At 56.1% G+C, this 14,776-nt stretch overlaps 2 protein-coding genes across 3 annotated transcripts; both read left to right on the plus strand.

Annotated features, from left to right (window-relative positions):
* The first annotated feature begins 2,946 nt into the window (after positions 1–2,946).
* Positions 2,947–10,178, plus strand: LOC102725825 (HAUS augmin-like complex subunit 7). 2 transcript variants are annotated; one of them, XM_081811670.1, is made up of 6 exons: positions 2,957–3,092; positions 3,610–3,753; positions 3,848–3,944; positions 4,457–4,669; positions 5,764–5,878; positions 9,903–10,178. In XM_081811670.1, the coding sequence occupies exons 1-6, from the start codon at positions 3,040–3,042 to the stop codon at positions 9,971–9,973; spliced, it is 693 nt and encodes a 230-aa protein (XP_081667796.1). In that variant the 5' UTR covers positions 2,957–3,039; the 3' UTR covers positions 9,974–10,178. The 2 variants fall into 2 exon arrangements, with proteins under 2 accessions (XP_081667798.1, XP_081667796.1); XM_081811672.1 differs by lacking the exon at positions 3,610–3,753 and having other exon boundaries at positions 2,947–3,092.
* Positions 10,179–10,406: 228 nt separating this feature from the next.
* On the plus strand, positions 10,407–13,369 carry TREX2 (three prime repair exonuclease 2). Its single transcript, XM_081811669.1, has 2 exons — positions 10,407–11,800; positions 12,309–13,369. Exon 2 carries the CDS (start codon positions 12,343–12,345, stop codon positions 13,051–13,053), a length of 711 nt encoding a protein of 236 aa, XP_081667795.1. The 5' UTR covers positions 10,407–11,800; positions 12,309–12,342; the 3' UTR covers positions 13,054–13,369.
* Positions 13,370–14,776: the final 1,407 nt, after the last annotated feature.

Here is a 14,776-nt window from a genome sequence, read left to right on the forward strand (position 1 = left end):
GTTTGTTTCCTACAATTAAGAATTCCTCATATCAGTGAGATCATATGATACATATCTTTCTCTGTTTGACTTATTTCACTCAACATAATACCCTCCAGTTCCATCCACGTCGTTGCAAATGGCATGAAGGGTTCTTTTTTAAAAACATTTTTTTTGTTGTGCTAAAATACACATAACATAAAATTTACCATCTGAACTATTTTTAAGTGTGCAGTCAGCGGTACTAAGTACATCTATCTAGTTCCAGAACATTTCCATCACCCTAAAAGGGGATTCTGTGCCCATTAAGCCGTCACTCCCCATTACCCACAGGCCCTGGTGCCCACTACTCTGCCATCTCTGTTTCATATAAATGGAGTCATATGGTATGTGGCCTTTTGTAATGGCTTCTTCACTTAGCACAGTATTTTCAAGGGTCATTCATGTTGGAACATGGATCAGTACTTCATTCCTTTTTGTGGAATACAAAATAAAAACCAGAAAATAATTTATGTCGGCATATTGAAAGCTGGGAGTTGGGGCATGGGAGGAAGGAGGTACAGGTATAAGGTATTAAGTTTAGTCAAACCCCATAGTCTGGAATTTGAATTGGGAATATCAGTGTCAGCTTTTAATGTATTTTAACTTAAAAACAGTGTGTGGATATATATGTATTTTCTTGCTTTGTCCTCTTAAAAGGCCAAGAACAATGATACTCCAGTTGTAACACAGGCCTGCGGCAGGAAATGTACCAGTTAAGGCAGGAACACCTTGTCACACGAGAGAACAGGGCAGATATGCAAGACTTACAGTTACATCTAAAGGACTGGGGCGCCAGCTAGCAATAGAAGCCCTCACCGGCCAAAGAAGGGATGTTGTGGGGATGATGCCTGCATTGTAAGGACAGTGACTGCAGTAGACTGAGGCCCTTCTGTGAATTCAAATCCATGAGTTCATAATATTTTTAAAAAGTCATTTTGATACCAAAAGTACAAGTAAAAAGGAAAAAAATAGATCATTTAGACTTCACTAAAATGAGCCACTTTGGTGCTTCAAAGGACATCAAGAAAGTGGAGAGAATCCACAGACTGAACGAGAGTCTTTGTCAATCATAGATCTGACAAGGGTCTAGGATCCAGAATGTATAAAGTACTCTTACAACGCAATACGAAAAAAACAAATAACCCAACTCAAAAATGGGCAAAGGATCTGAATACATTTCTCCAAAGAAGATAAACAAATGGCCAGTGAGCACATGAAAACATGCTCACCATCATCCATCATCAGGGAAATGCAAACTACAACCTCGATGAGATCCCACTTCATACCCCCGAGGGTGAGCGGACGCCGTGGCAGGTGGTCCCGTGCGACCAGCGCTTCCAGTCCTAGCCACGCAGGAACTTGTACACGAGCGGGAAGTATTGCTTAAGCGCCAAAAAGTAGAAAAAAGCCCCAATTCCCCTGAACTGGTGAATGGAGAACAGAGCAGTAATAACAAACTACTGATCCGTGCTACAGCCTGAATGAACCTTGAAAACATGCTGCTGAGTGAAGGGAGCCAATCACAAAAGACCCCATATGTGAGGTTCCATTTATAGGAAATGTCCAGAAGAGGCAAATCCATAGATGCAGAAAGGAGATCAGTGGGTACCAGGGGCTAGGGTGGGGGAGGGGTGTGGGGAGTGACTGTTCATAGGGACAGGAGTGCTTTTGGGGGTGATGGTAATGTCCTGGGCCTAATAACCACTGAACTGTGCATTTCAAAAGGGTCAATTCCTGACGTGTGCACCTCAATACAAATATCAGCACAGCTGAATGAAAAGGGTCACTGGTGTGCTCAGCACCACAGTCCCAGCCCTACCCCAGGCTGGCCGAGCCCTGAGCAGGGATACCTATCCCTTCATGGGCACTGGGGGGCTGTCAGAGTCCGGGCTGTGGTGAGGAGGGGGCAGCAGGCAGGGTGTCCCAGCCCTGGCCACCGGTCAAGGCTTTGTGGGGTCCTGAGTAATAGCTGCTCTCATGTTTCTGTCTAGGCTGTCTCCTGTCTAGACCGTGTCTCCCCCCGCCCCCCCAGCTCTACTCCCAGGCTGCCCTCAAGTGTGTCTCTTGGGCTCAGTGTCGCTTGGGCAGATTGGGAGAATGTGTCAATAGGAGGCAGTGATCAGCTCCAAGTAGCCAGTTTTAGGCTGAGGAACTTGCAGAGTCACCGGTCTTGTTGATGTGGCTACACAGCCGAGAGCCAGGTTTGTGGAGCCCACGGACAGGGACCTGGGCTGCAGACATCATAGCGGAGCATGCTCCTGTTCCCAGCTCTCCTCCCCACCACAGCCTGTGCCTCCCATGCCCACTTTAAGTGCAGATGCTTCTTGGAGGACTTTATAGTGATGCTGGCTGAGCAGATCATTCTCGTGCATTCCTCAGAATAGTGGCGTGTCAGGGCAGGGGCAACGAGGATCTACAATGGAGAGGCAGGCCCAGCTTTCTTTCGGATACCACTGCTCACACAGGGCTCTCTGGAGCAGGCCAGGCCTCTGAGGTTGTAAGGGTTTAGGTCCTGAGGATTGGCTGGAAGCCTCCTCTGCTTCTTCAAGCCTTGAGCTCCTGGCCAGGCAGGTCCTTGCTGGGGATCCCAGCTGCCTTTGGGGTGGGGGGCCTATGTCAGCTGTAATGTCTGGCCACCTGTTCTTCCTGTGAGGAGCAGGGTCATCGTAGGCCGTTCCTGCCTGGGGAGGGCAATTTGCCAAGGAGAATAAGCTTCTTCCTGGAGGTGTTCCTGAGGAACAGACTGTCAGCAGGTCCCTGTGGGCTGTAGGCCCTGCTACAGTCTGCGTCCCTGCCCAAGGAACTGCGCTGGAGGATGTGTGATGGGCAACCCGAGGCTGGCAGCACTCAGTGACAGCATTCCCCAGGCCAGTCCCAAATGCTGCCGGCCCAAGCACTCCTTTCCGCTGGCCCCAGCAGGGCAAGAGGTGGGCCAGGGCCCCCGGTGTGTCTGGTTAGTGAGCACACACGGTCTTCCCTGCCCAGGGCCGGGCCTGCGCCCAGAAGCAGTTGCACCTCATGGACCAGCTGCTGGATGCAGTCCAGACCCTGACCATTGGATGCTGCTCCAGGTAAAGGCTCAGGATGGGCCCTCCACAGAATGGCTGGTAGGCACCCTTGGAACTTTATCTGGAGCCCTTGGAACTTTAACTTTATTTTTAGACCGCCAGCAGGTACATCTCCATCTGGGGTCTTAACTTTCCACTTGGGCAGCAGCAGCTACACGCTGGCCCGGTGGGGTGTGGGCCCAGTGGGGTGTGAGCCCGGGTGGGACATCCCGCTGGGGCAGTGCTCATGGTACCAGGCTGTCGGCGAGAAGGTGCAGTGCAGGCCGTAGAGAAGACAGGCAGGCCTGCTGGGGAAGGTGGGCTCTCAGAGGACTAGGGCTCGGTCCTGGCTGCCAAAGCAGGGCAGGGACTGGGGGAGACATTGTCTCCTGGCCCCTCTGCCCGGGCTTGTTTTGCCCTCTGGGTCTCCCCCAGGGGACTGAGGGCTTCCTTGGTCAGGGGTCTCAGCAAATCTGCCGACACAGTCCCTGGAGGCCATGCTCTGGCCAGTGACAGCATGGCCTTGGGGTTCCCTTGGCAGTGTGAAGGAGCACTTCGAGGATACCAGAGAGAAGAATGAGGCACTGCTGGGGGAGCTCTTCTCTAGCCCCCAACTGCAGACGCTCCTGAGCCCAGAGTGTGACCCGTGGCCCCTGGATACGCAGCCCCTCCTTGACCAGCAGAGGTATGCGTCCTGCTTGGTTCTGTTACCTGAGACCGCCTTTCCACGTGTGGCCTGCCCTGGCGTGGGGCTGGACGTGTCCTCTCTCTCCCTGCAGGGCCAGCCCCTCTGTGGAGCTGGAGGAGGAGAAGGTGATGGCGCTGGCCAGGAAGCTGCAGGAGAGCACCGCCAAGCTGCAGATGCTCAGGGTAGAGGTGAGGGGTGCCGGCTCCTGGGGGCTGTGGGACTTGGGGGTGAGGGCCTGACTAGGCACTTTGTGTCTTAGGGCGAGGAGCATCACTTCCCCAGCCTTGGGTGCCCCATCTTTACAATGAATGTGTTGTGAGGTGGTATATTGTGGGTGCTCAGCCCATGGGAAGGGGAGAGGCAGACAAACTTGGGGCAGATGTGGGGAGGCTTTCCGAAGAATGGAAAGGATCGGCCTCCTGCAGGCGATGCGCCAGGCCCTGGGGTCTGGGCTTGCACATGCTTTCTTACATGTGGCCTTCCCAGCAGCCCTTGGCCTGGCCTCCTTTTCCCGAGGAGGAGGCTGAGGCCAACACAGGCAATAGTGGCAGGGCTGAGGCCGGAAGCCAGGCGGCTTTGCTCAAAACCAACTTGCTCTTTTTTGCCTCTGGTCTTACGTATCTGATGCGGGAAGAGACTTGGTGCCCCAGGGGCGGGCAGGGCAGCCTCGAGAGCCCCTCTGCTTCTGTACTTTGCACAGCACAAGCAAGGAGTTTCTGTGGGCGGGGCTGACACCAGCACCCTGGACCAGAAGCTGCGCCTGGTCATCTCTGACTTCCACCAGCTCGTTGTGGCTTTTCTCCAAGTCTATGATGACGAGCTGGGTGAGTGCTGCAAGCGCCCAGGCCCCTACCTCCACCCAAGTGGCCCCATCATCCAGGCCGTGTACCAGACTCTGAATTCATGCAGCCAAGTAAGAATCACCCTTTCCTCCACTACGCGCCCCCCCCCTCCCCCGCTGCTGCTGTAGCCCCCAGCCACAGATGTGAGGTCTGTGACAGGGGGCTGGGAGGGGCTTGGCGCAGTTGGGCTCTGGCCCTCAGCCTCGGGGCCTGGGGCAGGTGGGGAAGGTGCTTCTCCTGGTGTGTGGAAGGGATGAGGGCTGACAGGCATGTTCCCTTGAGAGTCCCACTGCACTTCAGGGGGCTATTAGCTGAGCCAAGACCCTGGGCCTGGAAGAAGTTTGTGTACTGCCTGCACTGGGTCGTGGGTGACCATATGGGACCCTTATCCCAGCTTCTAGCTTCTGTCCCTGTATTAGTCTTACTCTGTCTTCACACTATGCCCAAATGTATCACAGCCAGTTCAATCTTGTGTATGACCGAGAACTATGCCAGACAGACAGACAGACAGACAGATGTTTGCTCAGACAGGTAGGAAAAAGTGGTCTCACACTGCTGAGCTGACTACATAAATATTTACTTACTCATTTTGTTGTTCCACATTTCAGATCCCTGGAGTCCAACCTAAAACTACTCTGATGTTGGCCCAGGGCTTCCACGACATTTGTCTTGTTTTTTCCCAATTTTAGTTTAAGTGCTGCTGAAGCAAGCACCGTCTTGGTTTTTTAACACAAAGACTCCTAGACTTCCAAACCTCTGACCAACCTGTCCTTTGTCGTTCTGCCAGCAGGGCAAGATAGGGTACGGTCCTTTCTCATCAGGAAGGCCCTGCCCCCTTTTTAAAAAATCTCGGGACATTGATTTTCCCACTGCACCTGTGGCTTTGCTTGGCTACTAGTGTGGGATGGGGCACATAATTGTGTGGCATTCCCACTGGGCCTGGAAGAAGGGACTTAGCATGGAGAGCTCTGATCGGTGACTCTCCAGCTGGCCGGCACTCCCGTCCTCACCCTGGGCTGTCCTTGGGGGTGAATGCCACATGCTTGAGGGTCTAGGGAAGAGCACATGCTGAATGTGAACTGGGGTGGGAAGCAGGAGGCAGCTTCTGCAGATCAGACCACCAGCATTTAATGCCTATGTGCCTCTCTCTCTCCATCCCTCCTAGCTGTTGAAAGCGGTCATGGAGGTCACTGACACCTCGGCCCAAGCCGTGGAGATGGCGAAGCAGCAGCAGGGCGAGCAGATCTGTTGGGGCAGCAGCAACTCTGTCATGAGTGTAGGTATGTGGTTGCCACTCGCTGGCGCTGTGCCTGCCTGCTCAGTGGTCATAGGCAGGCCTGTCCCTGTGCACCTCGGCCTAGTGCCTGCCTCACATGTGGCTCCTTCTTGCTTGACCAGCATTTGGGGAGTATTTGGGGATCGTCGCTCACTTTCTTCTTCTTCTGATGCATAAGGTTTTTCTTCCCTTGAAAAAAAATGCTTTCTACAGATTATAAAATAAAAATATTAATTTTGGGAATTTGGGATAACCCAAAGATGTGCAGAGGTATAATAAAAACAGTCCATAACCTGGTGGCCCAGAGATGGTTGATGTTAATATTTTGGTCTATTTATCTATATTTTTTTCCTTTCATCATTTTTTATTTCTTTGTGTAAGTGTAATCAGAACACATATACACTTTTACATTATGTTCTTTCCCTGTGATCACATGATAAGCATTTTCCTGGGGTGCCTGGCTGGCTTAGTCAGTAGAGAGAGCATGCGACTCTTGATCTCGGGGTTGTGAGTTCAAGCCCCACGTTGGATGTAGAGATTACTTAAAAAAATGTTATAAGCATTTTCCCATGTTTTGGAAGTAACATTTTTAATTGTCAAACACCCTTCTGTTCAGATATTTGCTATAATTTGCTTAACATTTTCTATTATCCAGCCTATAAGTCATTTTTGGCTTTTTACTATTATATATGATGCTGTTGCAAGATTTAAAATAGTGGAAAATGGAAACAATCCAAAGTTTTAACATTGGGTAGTGCTTTGGTAAATAATGGTATATGTATATGGTGGGATAGTGTTCGTTGTTTCAAAAGTTGGTTACAACGACATAAAGAACTGCACATTACAGAATGTTAAAGGGAAACTGCAGGCTGATCTCACCTTTGTAAAGGGCAAACGTATACAAGAACCCCTTGTGGGAAGTGAGCCAGGGTGTGGACACTGATTTTCTCTGTGTCGGAGTCAGAGGTGGTATCGTTCATTTACTGTTTCTCTATCCTGCTCTGTAGTCTTCAGAACCTGGGTCACTTAGGTAATCCACCCCTCTTCCACTGGCAAGCTGGCCAAAAGATGCAGGAAACATGTTGAGACATAAAGCGCGTTCCCATCTTAGATTGCGTCCTGATGACGGGGCTCCTGGCGTCATGGTGGTGAGGCCCATCCCCGTTTGCTTACTGTATCCTCATCAGTGCCAGATCAGATCCTTCTGACATTTCTGTTATTGGATGTGGCAGATTGGATCTGCATTTAGTTTCAATTAAACTTTCTTTCTGAGGAAATTTATTGTTGTATTATGGAAATATGTATTCAGAAAAGGTCTTTTTAAAAAGATTTTATTTGCAAGAGAAAGAGAGAGAGAGAGAGCGTACAAGCAGGGGGAGTAGCAGGCAGAGGGAGAAGCAGGCTCTCTGCTGAGCAAGGAGCCTGAGGCGGGACTTGATCCCAGGATCCTGGGATCATGACCTGAGCCGAAGGCAGACACTTAACGACTGAGCCACCCAGGTGCCCCAGAAAAGGTCTTTTTTTATAAGAAAAATAGTGCTTAGTGAGGAACCTCAATTCAGAGGGAGTAGAATAGGAATAGGAAATAGTTGGATATTTTCCCTGTGCTCTGGCCAACCCCCTTTATTCCAAGTCAAGTGATTTTAAAGTGAATACTTGTGTAACCATGACCCAGGTCAAGAAATAGAACATGCTAGCACCCTGGAAAGCCCCACGTGTCTCTTCCCGCCGACAGCCAGCTGCTGTCCTGACTTGATGGTAATGGTGTCTCTGTGAAATTCATCTACCATGTGTGTATCTGTCATTTGTTCATTTCCATTGCCCTGTAGCTGTCGTTGGCAAACCTGTTTTGTAAAGAGCCAGGTAGTGAATGTGTTCGGCTTTGCGGGCCTCCATAGCTTGTGATGTGAAACCAGCTGCTGATGTCACGGAGACCCTTTCACAGCCCCTCTTCTCCTCTTGGTCTCGAGATCCTCTTGGTCTTTGGCTCTGGACAGTCAGGTTATAATCAGTCTTGGTGTGGATTGCTTTGACTTTATCCCTTTTGGAGTTTGTTGAGCTTCTTGGATAGGTAGCCTCATTTCTCATCAACACTCACCAGACACTTGACCTTCACTTCACTTCTCTTTCACTTCCTGCCTGCTCTGAGCCTCGGGGTCAGCCAGAGGTGACTGTTGAGGTCCTTGTCGGCTCTCTCCGGGGTATTGGCACAGCCCTGGGCGTGCACGTGGCCTTGTAGAGCGCCAGGACTGCCAGAACTCCTCAGAGCCCTTGTGGACATCCCACTCCCCAGCTTCTCCCAAGAGCCAGCAATAGCAATGAAAGCGTTTGCCTGTAAATGTTTCCCCCCAGGGCACCCCCAAGGAGTGGCTTTAGCTCACAGAGCCTCTGAGCGCCCCCTTTGTGTGGACTTTCCAGCCAGCCCTCTCCAGCAGCCTTCTTGCTGCTCTTGGCCTTGGCACACATATTTGCCACGTGTATACCAGGCACTTGGGAGTCTCTTCTTCCTGACTGACCTGCCCCAAAGTCATCCATTTTAAAATTTGTCGTAGCATTTATCCTAGTCACCACTGTCACTATGGCTCCCCCCCCACTGTACCTAATTGCTGTTAATAAAATGCTATCATTAATAGAATAAGGGTCATTAGTGTCCTTTGCCATGTGCCGCCGCACCTGTGATTACAGGACTGCTGGCAGGGCTAACGGTGACGTCTGAGCTGTGAGAACCTCTCCCTCCCCCTCCTCCCGTGGGATGCTTCACAGGCTCGCCCTTGAGATCCTGGCCCCCTCAGTGGGTCTGGAGAGTGGTGAGGGCAAGCATGGCACCTCCAGATGTTGTTTGAGATGAGTTCTCAAACAACACAGACACACCAAAGCAGCAGGCCATGCCAACTCCATGCCAGGGCCAATCAGAACGGCCTCCCCACCTTCCCTGTGTCTCACCCGACCAAACCCAAGGCCTTCAGGCCCTGCAGCTGTGGGAGGTCTGCATGTCTGTGGCACTTCCCTTCCCAGGACAGGAAGCTAGGCCACCATTCTGTGTGTCAGTAGCCAGGCTGTGTTGGTCGCACATCCCCACATCGGAAGGGAGGGGCTTGAGTGAGGGGCTGGGTGTGCCTGCTGGGCCTGTGTCCTGAGCTGTGCCATTGTGTGCATGGAGAGGGCCTGATGACGAGTGGGGAGGGTCGTTGGGGCCGGGCTTATCGCCCTGAGGCACACCCCATGATTCCTGAGCCTCAGAGTCACCTCTGGACAGGCGGGACCAAATGTCAATTAAAGACCGTGCCATGTGGGAGGGGAGGGGACAGGCCAGAGGCAGAGAGGCAGGTTGGTGGAGGAAGGAATAGTTGTGTATTTAAGTGAAGGCACCACTAACCAGGGGAACCTGAGGGAAGAGCCCAGAGTCCCCAGGGTGGGGGAGGGGAGTGAGCTAAAGGCCCTGTATTTCGTGCCCAGTGCTCATTATGTGAAATTGGGACGTCAAGAGGCAGGTGCGAATTATGGCGGTGCCCCCAGCCCTGAAAGCCCAACAGCAGGGCAGAGCAGTTGCCTGCAGGGCCGGTGGGGCGGGGGGCAGGCGGGGGCGGGTTGTGCAGCTAAGGCCCGTGTCATTTGATTTGTATGTGTGCCTGGGCTACTGGTCTGAGCAGTAGGGAACACACCATCCAACTCAGGAGAACCCCTGGCTCCTGGGCTCTGGTGAGGGTTGGGGTGGGCATGGACAATGCCCACTGAGTGGAACCTGGCCTGGGGCTCAGCCTGGCACCCACAGGGGCCTTCCATCTGTGCTCTCAGCCCTAGACCTCCTGGTAGCTCCTGGCTTGGCAGTTTCTGGATCACGGTGGGAGTTGGATGCCTAGGCTGCAAGCCCTTTGAGGGTGCAGGGACGCCTGGGGCCTGAGAAGAACCAGCGAAAGACAGTGAAGGCTTGGCTGGGGTTGGGGGCGGGGGCAGGTAGGGAGCAGCCTCTTCCAGGCCGGGAAGCGCTGGGAGTCACTTTGCTGTTTGTATTGTTTTTTTCTCTGCAGCCACCAAAGTGGAAGAACTAACTCAGAAATACAAGATCTTCCGTGACAGTCTGCAGAAAGGCACGGAGTAGTCTGTGAGCAGGAAGCTCTGCCCTGAAGAGTCAAGTGGCCGGGGGTGGGGGGCGCAGGGTGAGCCACGGGTGGGAGAAGCGTTCACAGCCCCCATGTGCTCCGGGCCCAGCCCCTTCAGCGGCTTGGGAGAGAAGGAGGGAGAGGGCAGAGGTGAGCTGGAGAGAAAGGAAAGCTGGGGTTCTAAGAAGCTGCCTCATGACTGCCTCCTTCTCTTTGCTTCCTCGCTGCACCTGAGGGGGCCATGGCACCTGCTGCTCGGTCTGCCCTTCCTCCCGCTGTCCCAGGCGGCCCCAGCCATGCCCCTCTTCTGCCCTGTCTGCCTCGCAGCAGCTCCCGTTGGCTTCTGTTCCTTCCCTGCCCAGGGGCGATGCTAAGCCCCAGAAATCTGCTGCCTCCGTTGTGACTGGCCTTGGGGTCCCCCGTGCGGACTCCTCCCACACCCTCGGCCTGGCCGCTGGCGCCCACCACATCCAGGATCCAGTGGCCAGGGCGTGTGTTTCCTCCTCCTTCCTCCCCAGGGCTCCCTGCACCGGCCTGTCACAGCCACCTCCCTCCCTCCGCACTTGGGAACAGGCATGACTGGTGGGGCCTCTGCCTCCCTCAGCCCAGTGGCAGGCCAAAGGGGACTCGAGGAGGGGCCTCCCTCTCAACACTTGGTCCACTGCAGAGGCCCACCCTGGCTGTGAGCCTCACCTGCTCCCGTGCCGTCACCTCCTCAAGTCCCCTGTGGGTGCTCCAGACAAGGAGACTGCCGGTGGGGGAGGGGAGAGGACGGGCAGGCCCAGGGCCACTGCTGCCCAGCTGCATCAATAGCTTCACCCTCCAAGGGACTAGGGAGGGCCTGCAGTGGGCAGGCCGCAACCAGCATCTCGGCTGCCTCCCTGTGCCCCTGGCCTGTGGGCACCGACTGCCAAGGGCTGGCATGTCTCGCTCCGGAACGAGGTCTTCGGGACAATGCTGCCCGCTTTCTGGCCAGGGAGGGCCTTCTTGTCTTTGCTCTGAGGGGTCCTGGGGCTGGGGGTACTGCTGAGGCGGTCTCGTACCCCCACCTTCCCTGTGGCTCATCCTTCCTCATGTGGTGGGACAGGATTGGTTCAGCTGGAGCCCACGTGGCTTGCCAGGTCAGGCCTCGCCCCTCTTCCTCCTTCCTGGCAGCCTCTGCTAAAGGCCTCTTAGATATTATGGGTCATTGTGCCCGTAAAACGTACACCATCTCCCCTTCTTGCCGGAAGACTAGCCTGTGAGATGTGAGCCCGGCAGCATGGAAAGTGCCCGAGGTCACTGGGGCGAACCGAGGTCCCGTCCTGAGTGCGCCCTTCCCTTTCTTGGCTAAGCACGGCACGTGCAGTCACCTCTTGCCCACTCCCGAGCTCACTTTAGCCTCATGAGGGGCAACCTGGTCCCTCGTGACACAGGTGGAGCTCTGCCCTGGAGAAGGGGGCTTGCCGCCTTGCTGGGAGTCGCCCCAGCTCAGCTGCTAAATCCTGGCCCGGGTCAGACTTGGAGGCCAGGCTGGGTGGAAGGCTCACACTTCTTCCTCGTGCCTGTGATGACACGTTCCTCCAGCCCACGGCCCAGCTTGTGGGGAGCCTGCGTGTGGCCTAGGAGCCTGCTTTCCAACTTGTAAACACAGGGCGTGTGTCTCAGCAGCTGTGAGTGAGCGAGGGGCTGGCAAGCCGGCTGCACAGGTCGTGCGGCCTTAGGCCGCCTCGTTGCCCAACAGGCGGCTGGGGGCGGGCCATGGCCACTGATTAAAGGCCGCCTGCAGCAGCCTGTGTGGAGACAGGTGCCCAGCAGCCCAGGAAGCCGGCCAGCACCCGCCCCAGGTAAGCCAGCGCAGCAGGGTTGGTGAGGACAGCTGCCAGGAGCCCAGAGGCAGGTGGCCAGGTTGGGGAAGGCACCTGTGTGCCAGGGAGGCCAGAGGAGGCCAAACCAAGGATGCTTGGCTGCCTGCTTCCCGACAGATGACCCTAGGGGTGCAGGCTCCCAGCCAGGGTGTCTCAGTGAAGACACCATTCTAGGCTGGCACCTCCCCAGGTCCCTGGTGACACGGACCCGGTGCACTTTGCCTGTCAGGTACCTGGAGGCAGGTGGCAGAGGCCTCCGGGCCGGGATCGGGGCAGACCAGCCCTACCTTTTGCTGTTTACTAGTTGGTAGTAGTGACAATGGCCAGGGCGGGACTGGGGCACAGAATGGAGAGGGTGTCGAGGCCCCGGGAGGCCTCACCCTGAACAAAGGGGTTGGAGCACTGGCCACGGAGTCGGCTGTATGTGGCTGGGCCCAGGCATCCCCATCACTTTGGCCCTCAGGTTTTGTGCCTCTTGCCCTGGCAGCTTTAGGCTTTGCTGTCCCCGTGAGCACATCACCATGTCCGAGGCACCCCGGGCCGAGACTTTCGTCTTCCTGGATCTGGAAGCCACTGGGCTCCCCAGTATAGATCCCGAGGTGGCTGAGATATCCCTGTTTGCGGTGCACCGCTCCGCCCTGGAGAACCCAGACCGAGACGAGGCTGGTGCCCCTGTGCTGCCCCGGGTCCTGGACAAGCTCACGCTGTGCATGCGTCCAGAGCGCCCTTTCACCGCCAAGGCCAGCGAGATCACCGGCCTGAGCAGCGACAGCCTGGCGCGGTGCCGGAAGGCCGGCTTCGACGACGCCGTGGTGCGGACGCTGCAGGCCTTCTTGAGCCGCCAGGAGGGCCCCATCTGCCTTGTGGCCCACAACGGCTTTGATTATGACTTCCCCCTGCTGTGCACAGAGCTGCGGCGCCTGGGCGCCCACCTGCCCCCGGACACCGTCTGCCTGGATACACTGCCTGCGCTGCGGAGCCTGGACCGTGCCCACAGCCATGGCACCCGGGCCCAGGGCTGCAAGGGTTACAGCCTGGGCAGCCTCTTCCGCCGCTACTTCCAGGCCGAGCCAAGTGCAGCCCACTCAGCCGAGGGTGATGTCCACACCCTGCTCATGGTCTTCCTGCACCGCGCTGCTGAGCTGCTTGGCTGGGCTGACGAGCAGGCCCGGAGCTGGGCCCGCATCGAGCCCATGTATGTGCCACCCGATGGCCCGAGCCTTGAAGCCTGAGTGCCACGGGCTCAGTGAGACCACCACCCAGGGGGATGAGGCCCACTCTCAGCATGGGTGGCACCAGCTTTGACCAGTCAGGCTCTGAGGCCTGGAGCTGGCCCCGGACCAGTGCCCCACTGCCCCTCCCCCCCGTCCTCGTAGCCAGCTAGCCCCGGGCCTGTGCACCTGCCAGGCCTCCTCCTGGCCCCGGCCTGTGTAGCCTTGTAGCCCTGGAGCTTTCTGCCAGCCCCACCCCCGGACTGTGCTGTAGTGATTTGTTGCTGCAGGCTCCCGCCCTTCACCTGGTCTCTCAATAAACAACAGCTACTCACCAGCTGAGTTTCCAGTTGCCCCCCTACACCCTGCCCAGAGGGGCGGGCAGGGAGCCAAGCCAGGGGCCAGAGCAGAGCCCCCCCCCCCGAGCCGCCCCCTTGTGACCTATGCTTGTGGTGAGCCTGGTGGGTGGGTGGCTGAGCTGGTGAGCAGCCATTGCTCAGAGGCTGGTCCAAGGCGCTGGCAGGCAGGGGCTGTGGGTCCCCAGCCATGGGCCTCCTCCCCCGCTGGTCTGCTGTTGCCTTGGTTATCACCCCCTCCCGGCGTTGTCACCCCAGAGGCTCAGGAAATCGGTGAGCAGGGCCTTAGGAACATCTGCCTTGCCTGGAATCTGAGCTGGGGAGGGAGCTGGAAGAGAGCCTCCAGGGAGCTCAGGCTTTTTTGGCTCAGGGTGCTGTGCCCACAGAGCCCTCTGCCGGCCTAGATGCAGAGCCCGGCTCCAGTTCTTGCCCCCTGTGGATCCTGGGCAGCTCCTTCCTCTCCTGAAGCGTCTGTCCCTGCTCTGCAAGGTGGCAACAGGACGAAAGATGGGCGCGCAGAACAGTACGGTGCCTGACGTGCTCGGGGTGCTGGAGAACATGGGACATAGGCGGAAAGGGCATGTGGGGTGAGGGGTGCAGGAGGGGGTGGCTGGCGCGGTGAGGGCAGCACCTAGGAGTTTGTCTTGGGCCCCGTGACCCTTGTGGCTCGGCCTGAGGAGGGCCAGGAGGCTGTTCTGCTGCGGAAGGCAGCTTCTCGGCAGCTGTCTTTGCTGGGCTTTGGGGAGCCAGCTAACCTGCCTCTGGGGCCCCACCTGTGTCACCAAACAATGGGGCAAGGCAGGGGCGGGATGTCTGGGAGACGGGGAGAGCAGGTGAGAAGGGTGGGGTGGGCGGGGTGGCCACGCCCGAGAGTGACTTGCATGAGCAAAGCCTTGAGCCAGCCGGGCCCATCCGGGATACTCTAACTAGGTCAGTGACTAGAGCCACTGCAATGTGTAAGGTAGAAGAAGGGTGAGGTCAGGACACAGGCAGTGGCCACCGCCTGGGCATGATGGTCTGGACTGACCCTGAGGGCAGTGGGGAGCCACAGAGAGTTGTAGGCAGGGAGGGGCAAAATCTGACTTAGGTTTTCACGCTGTTTCTCAGGCTGCCCTGTGGAGAATGGCAGCCAAGGGAGAGCAGAGCAGTGGCATTGGGGCTCAGTTGGAGGGAGAGCCACTGGCCTGGCCCAGGACAGGCCGGCAGCGGTGCGGGAGGGTACACGGTAAGGGAAGGACCTATTCTGTACCTCTGAGACAAATAATGCAAGATATGTTAAGAAAAAAAGAAGAAGAAGAAGGTAGCGGGAGGGGAGGAATGAAGCGGGGGAAATCGGAGGGGTGGACGAACCATGAGAGAAGATGGACTCTGAAAAACAAACTGAGGGT

This window comes from Leptonychotes weddellii, unplaced genomic scaffold (genome assembly GCF_054177405.1).
Source record: "Leptonychotes weddellii isolate Sample4059 unplaced genomic scaffold, ASM5417740v2 HiC_scaffold_928, whole genome shotgun sequence".
Classification (NCBI taxonomy): domain Eukaryota; kingdom Metazoa; phylum Chordata; class Mammalia; order Carnivora; family Phocidae; genus Leptonychotes; species Leptonychotes weddellii.

Excerpts from the sequence above, each read along its gene's own strand:
- TREX2 (XM_081811669.1), top strand. The coding sequence starts at position 12,343 with ATGTCCGAGGCACCCCGGGCCGAGACTTTCGTCTTCCTGGATCTGGAA.
- LOC102725825 (XM_081811670.1), top strand. The coding sequence starts at position 3,040 with ATGGACCAGCTGCTGGATGCAGTCCAGACCCTGACCATTGGATGCTGC. Across the intron at positions 3,093-3,609 it reads ACCATTGGATGCTGCTCCAG|TGTGAAGGAGCACTTCGAGG; the intron begins GTAAAGGCTCAG and ends TTCCCTTGGCAG. Across the intron at positions 3,754-3,847 it reads CCCCTCCTTGACCAGCAGAG|GGCCAGCCCCTCTGTGGAGC; the intron begins GTATGCGTCCTG and ends CTCTCCCTGCAG.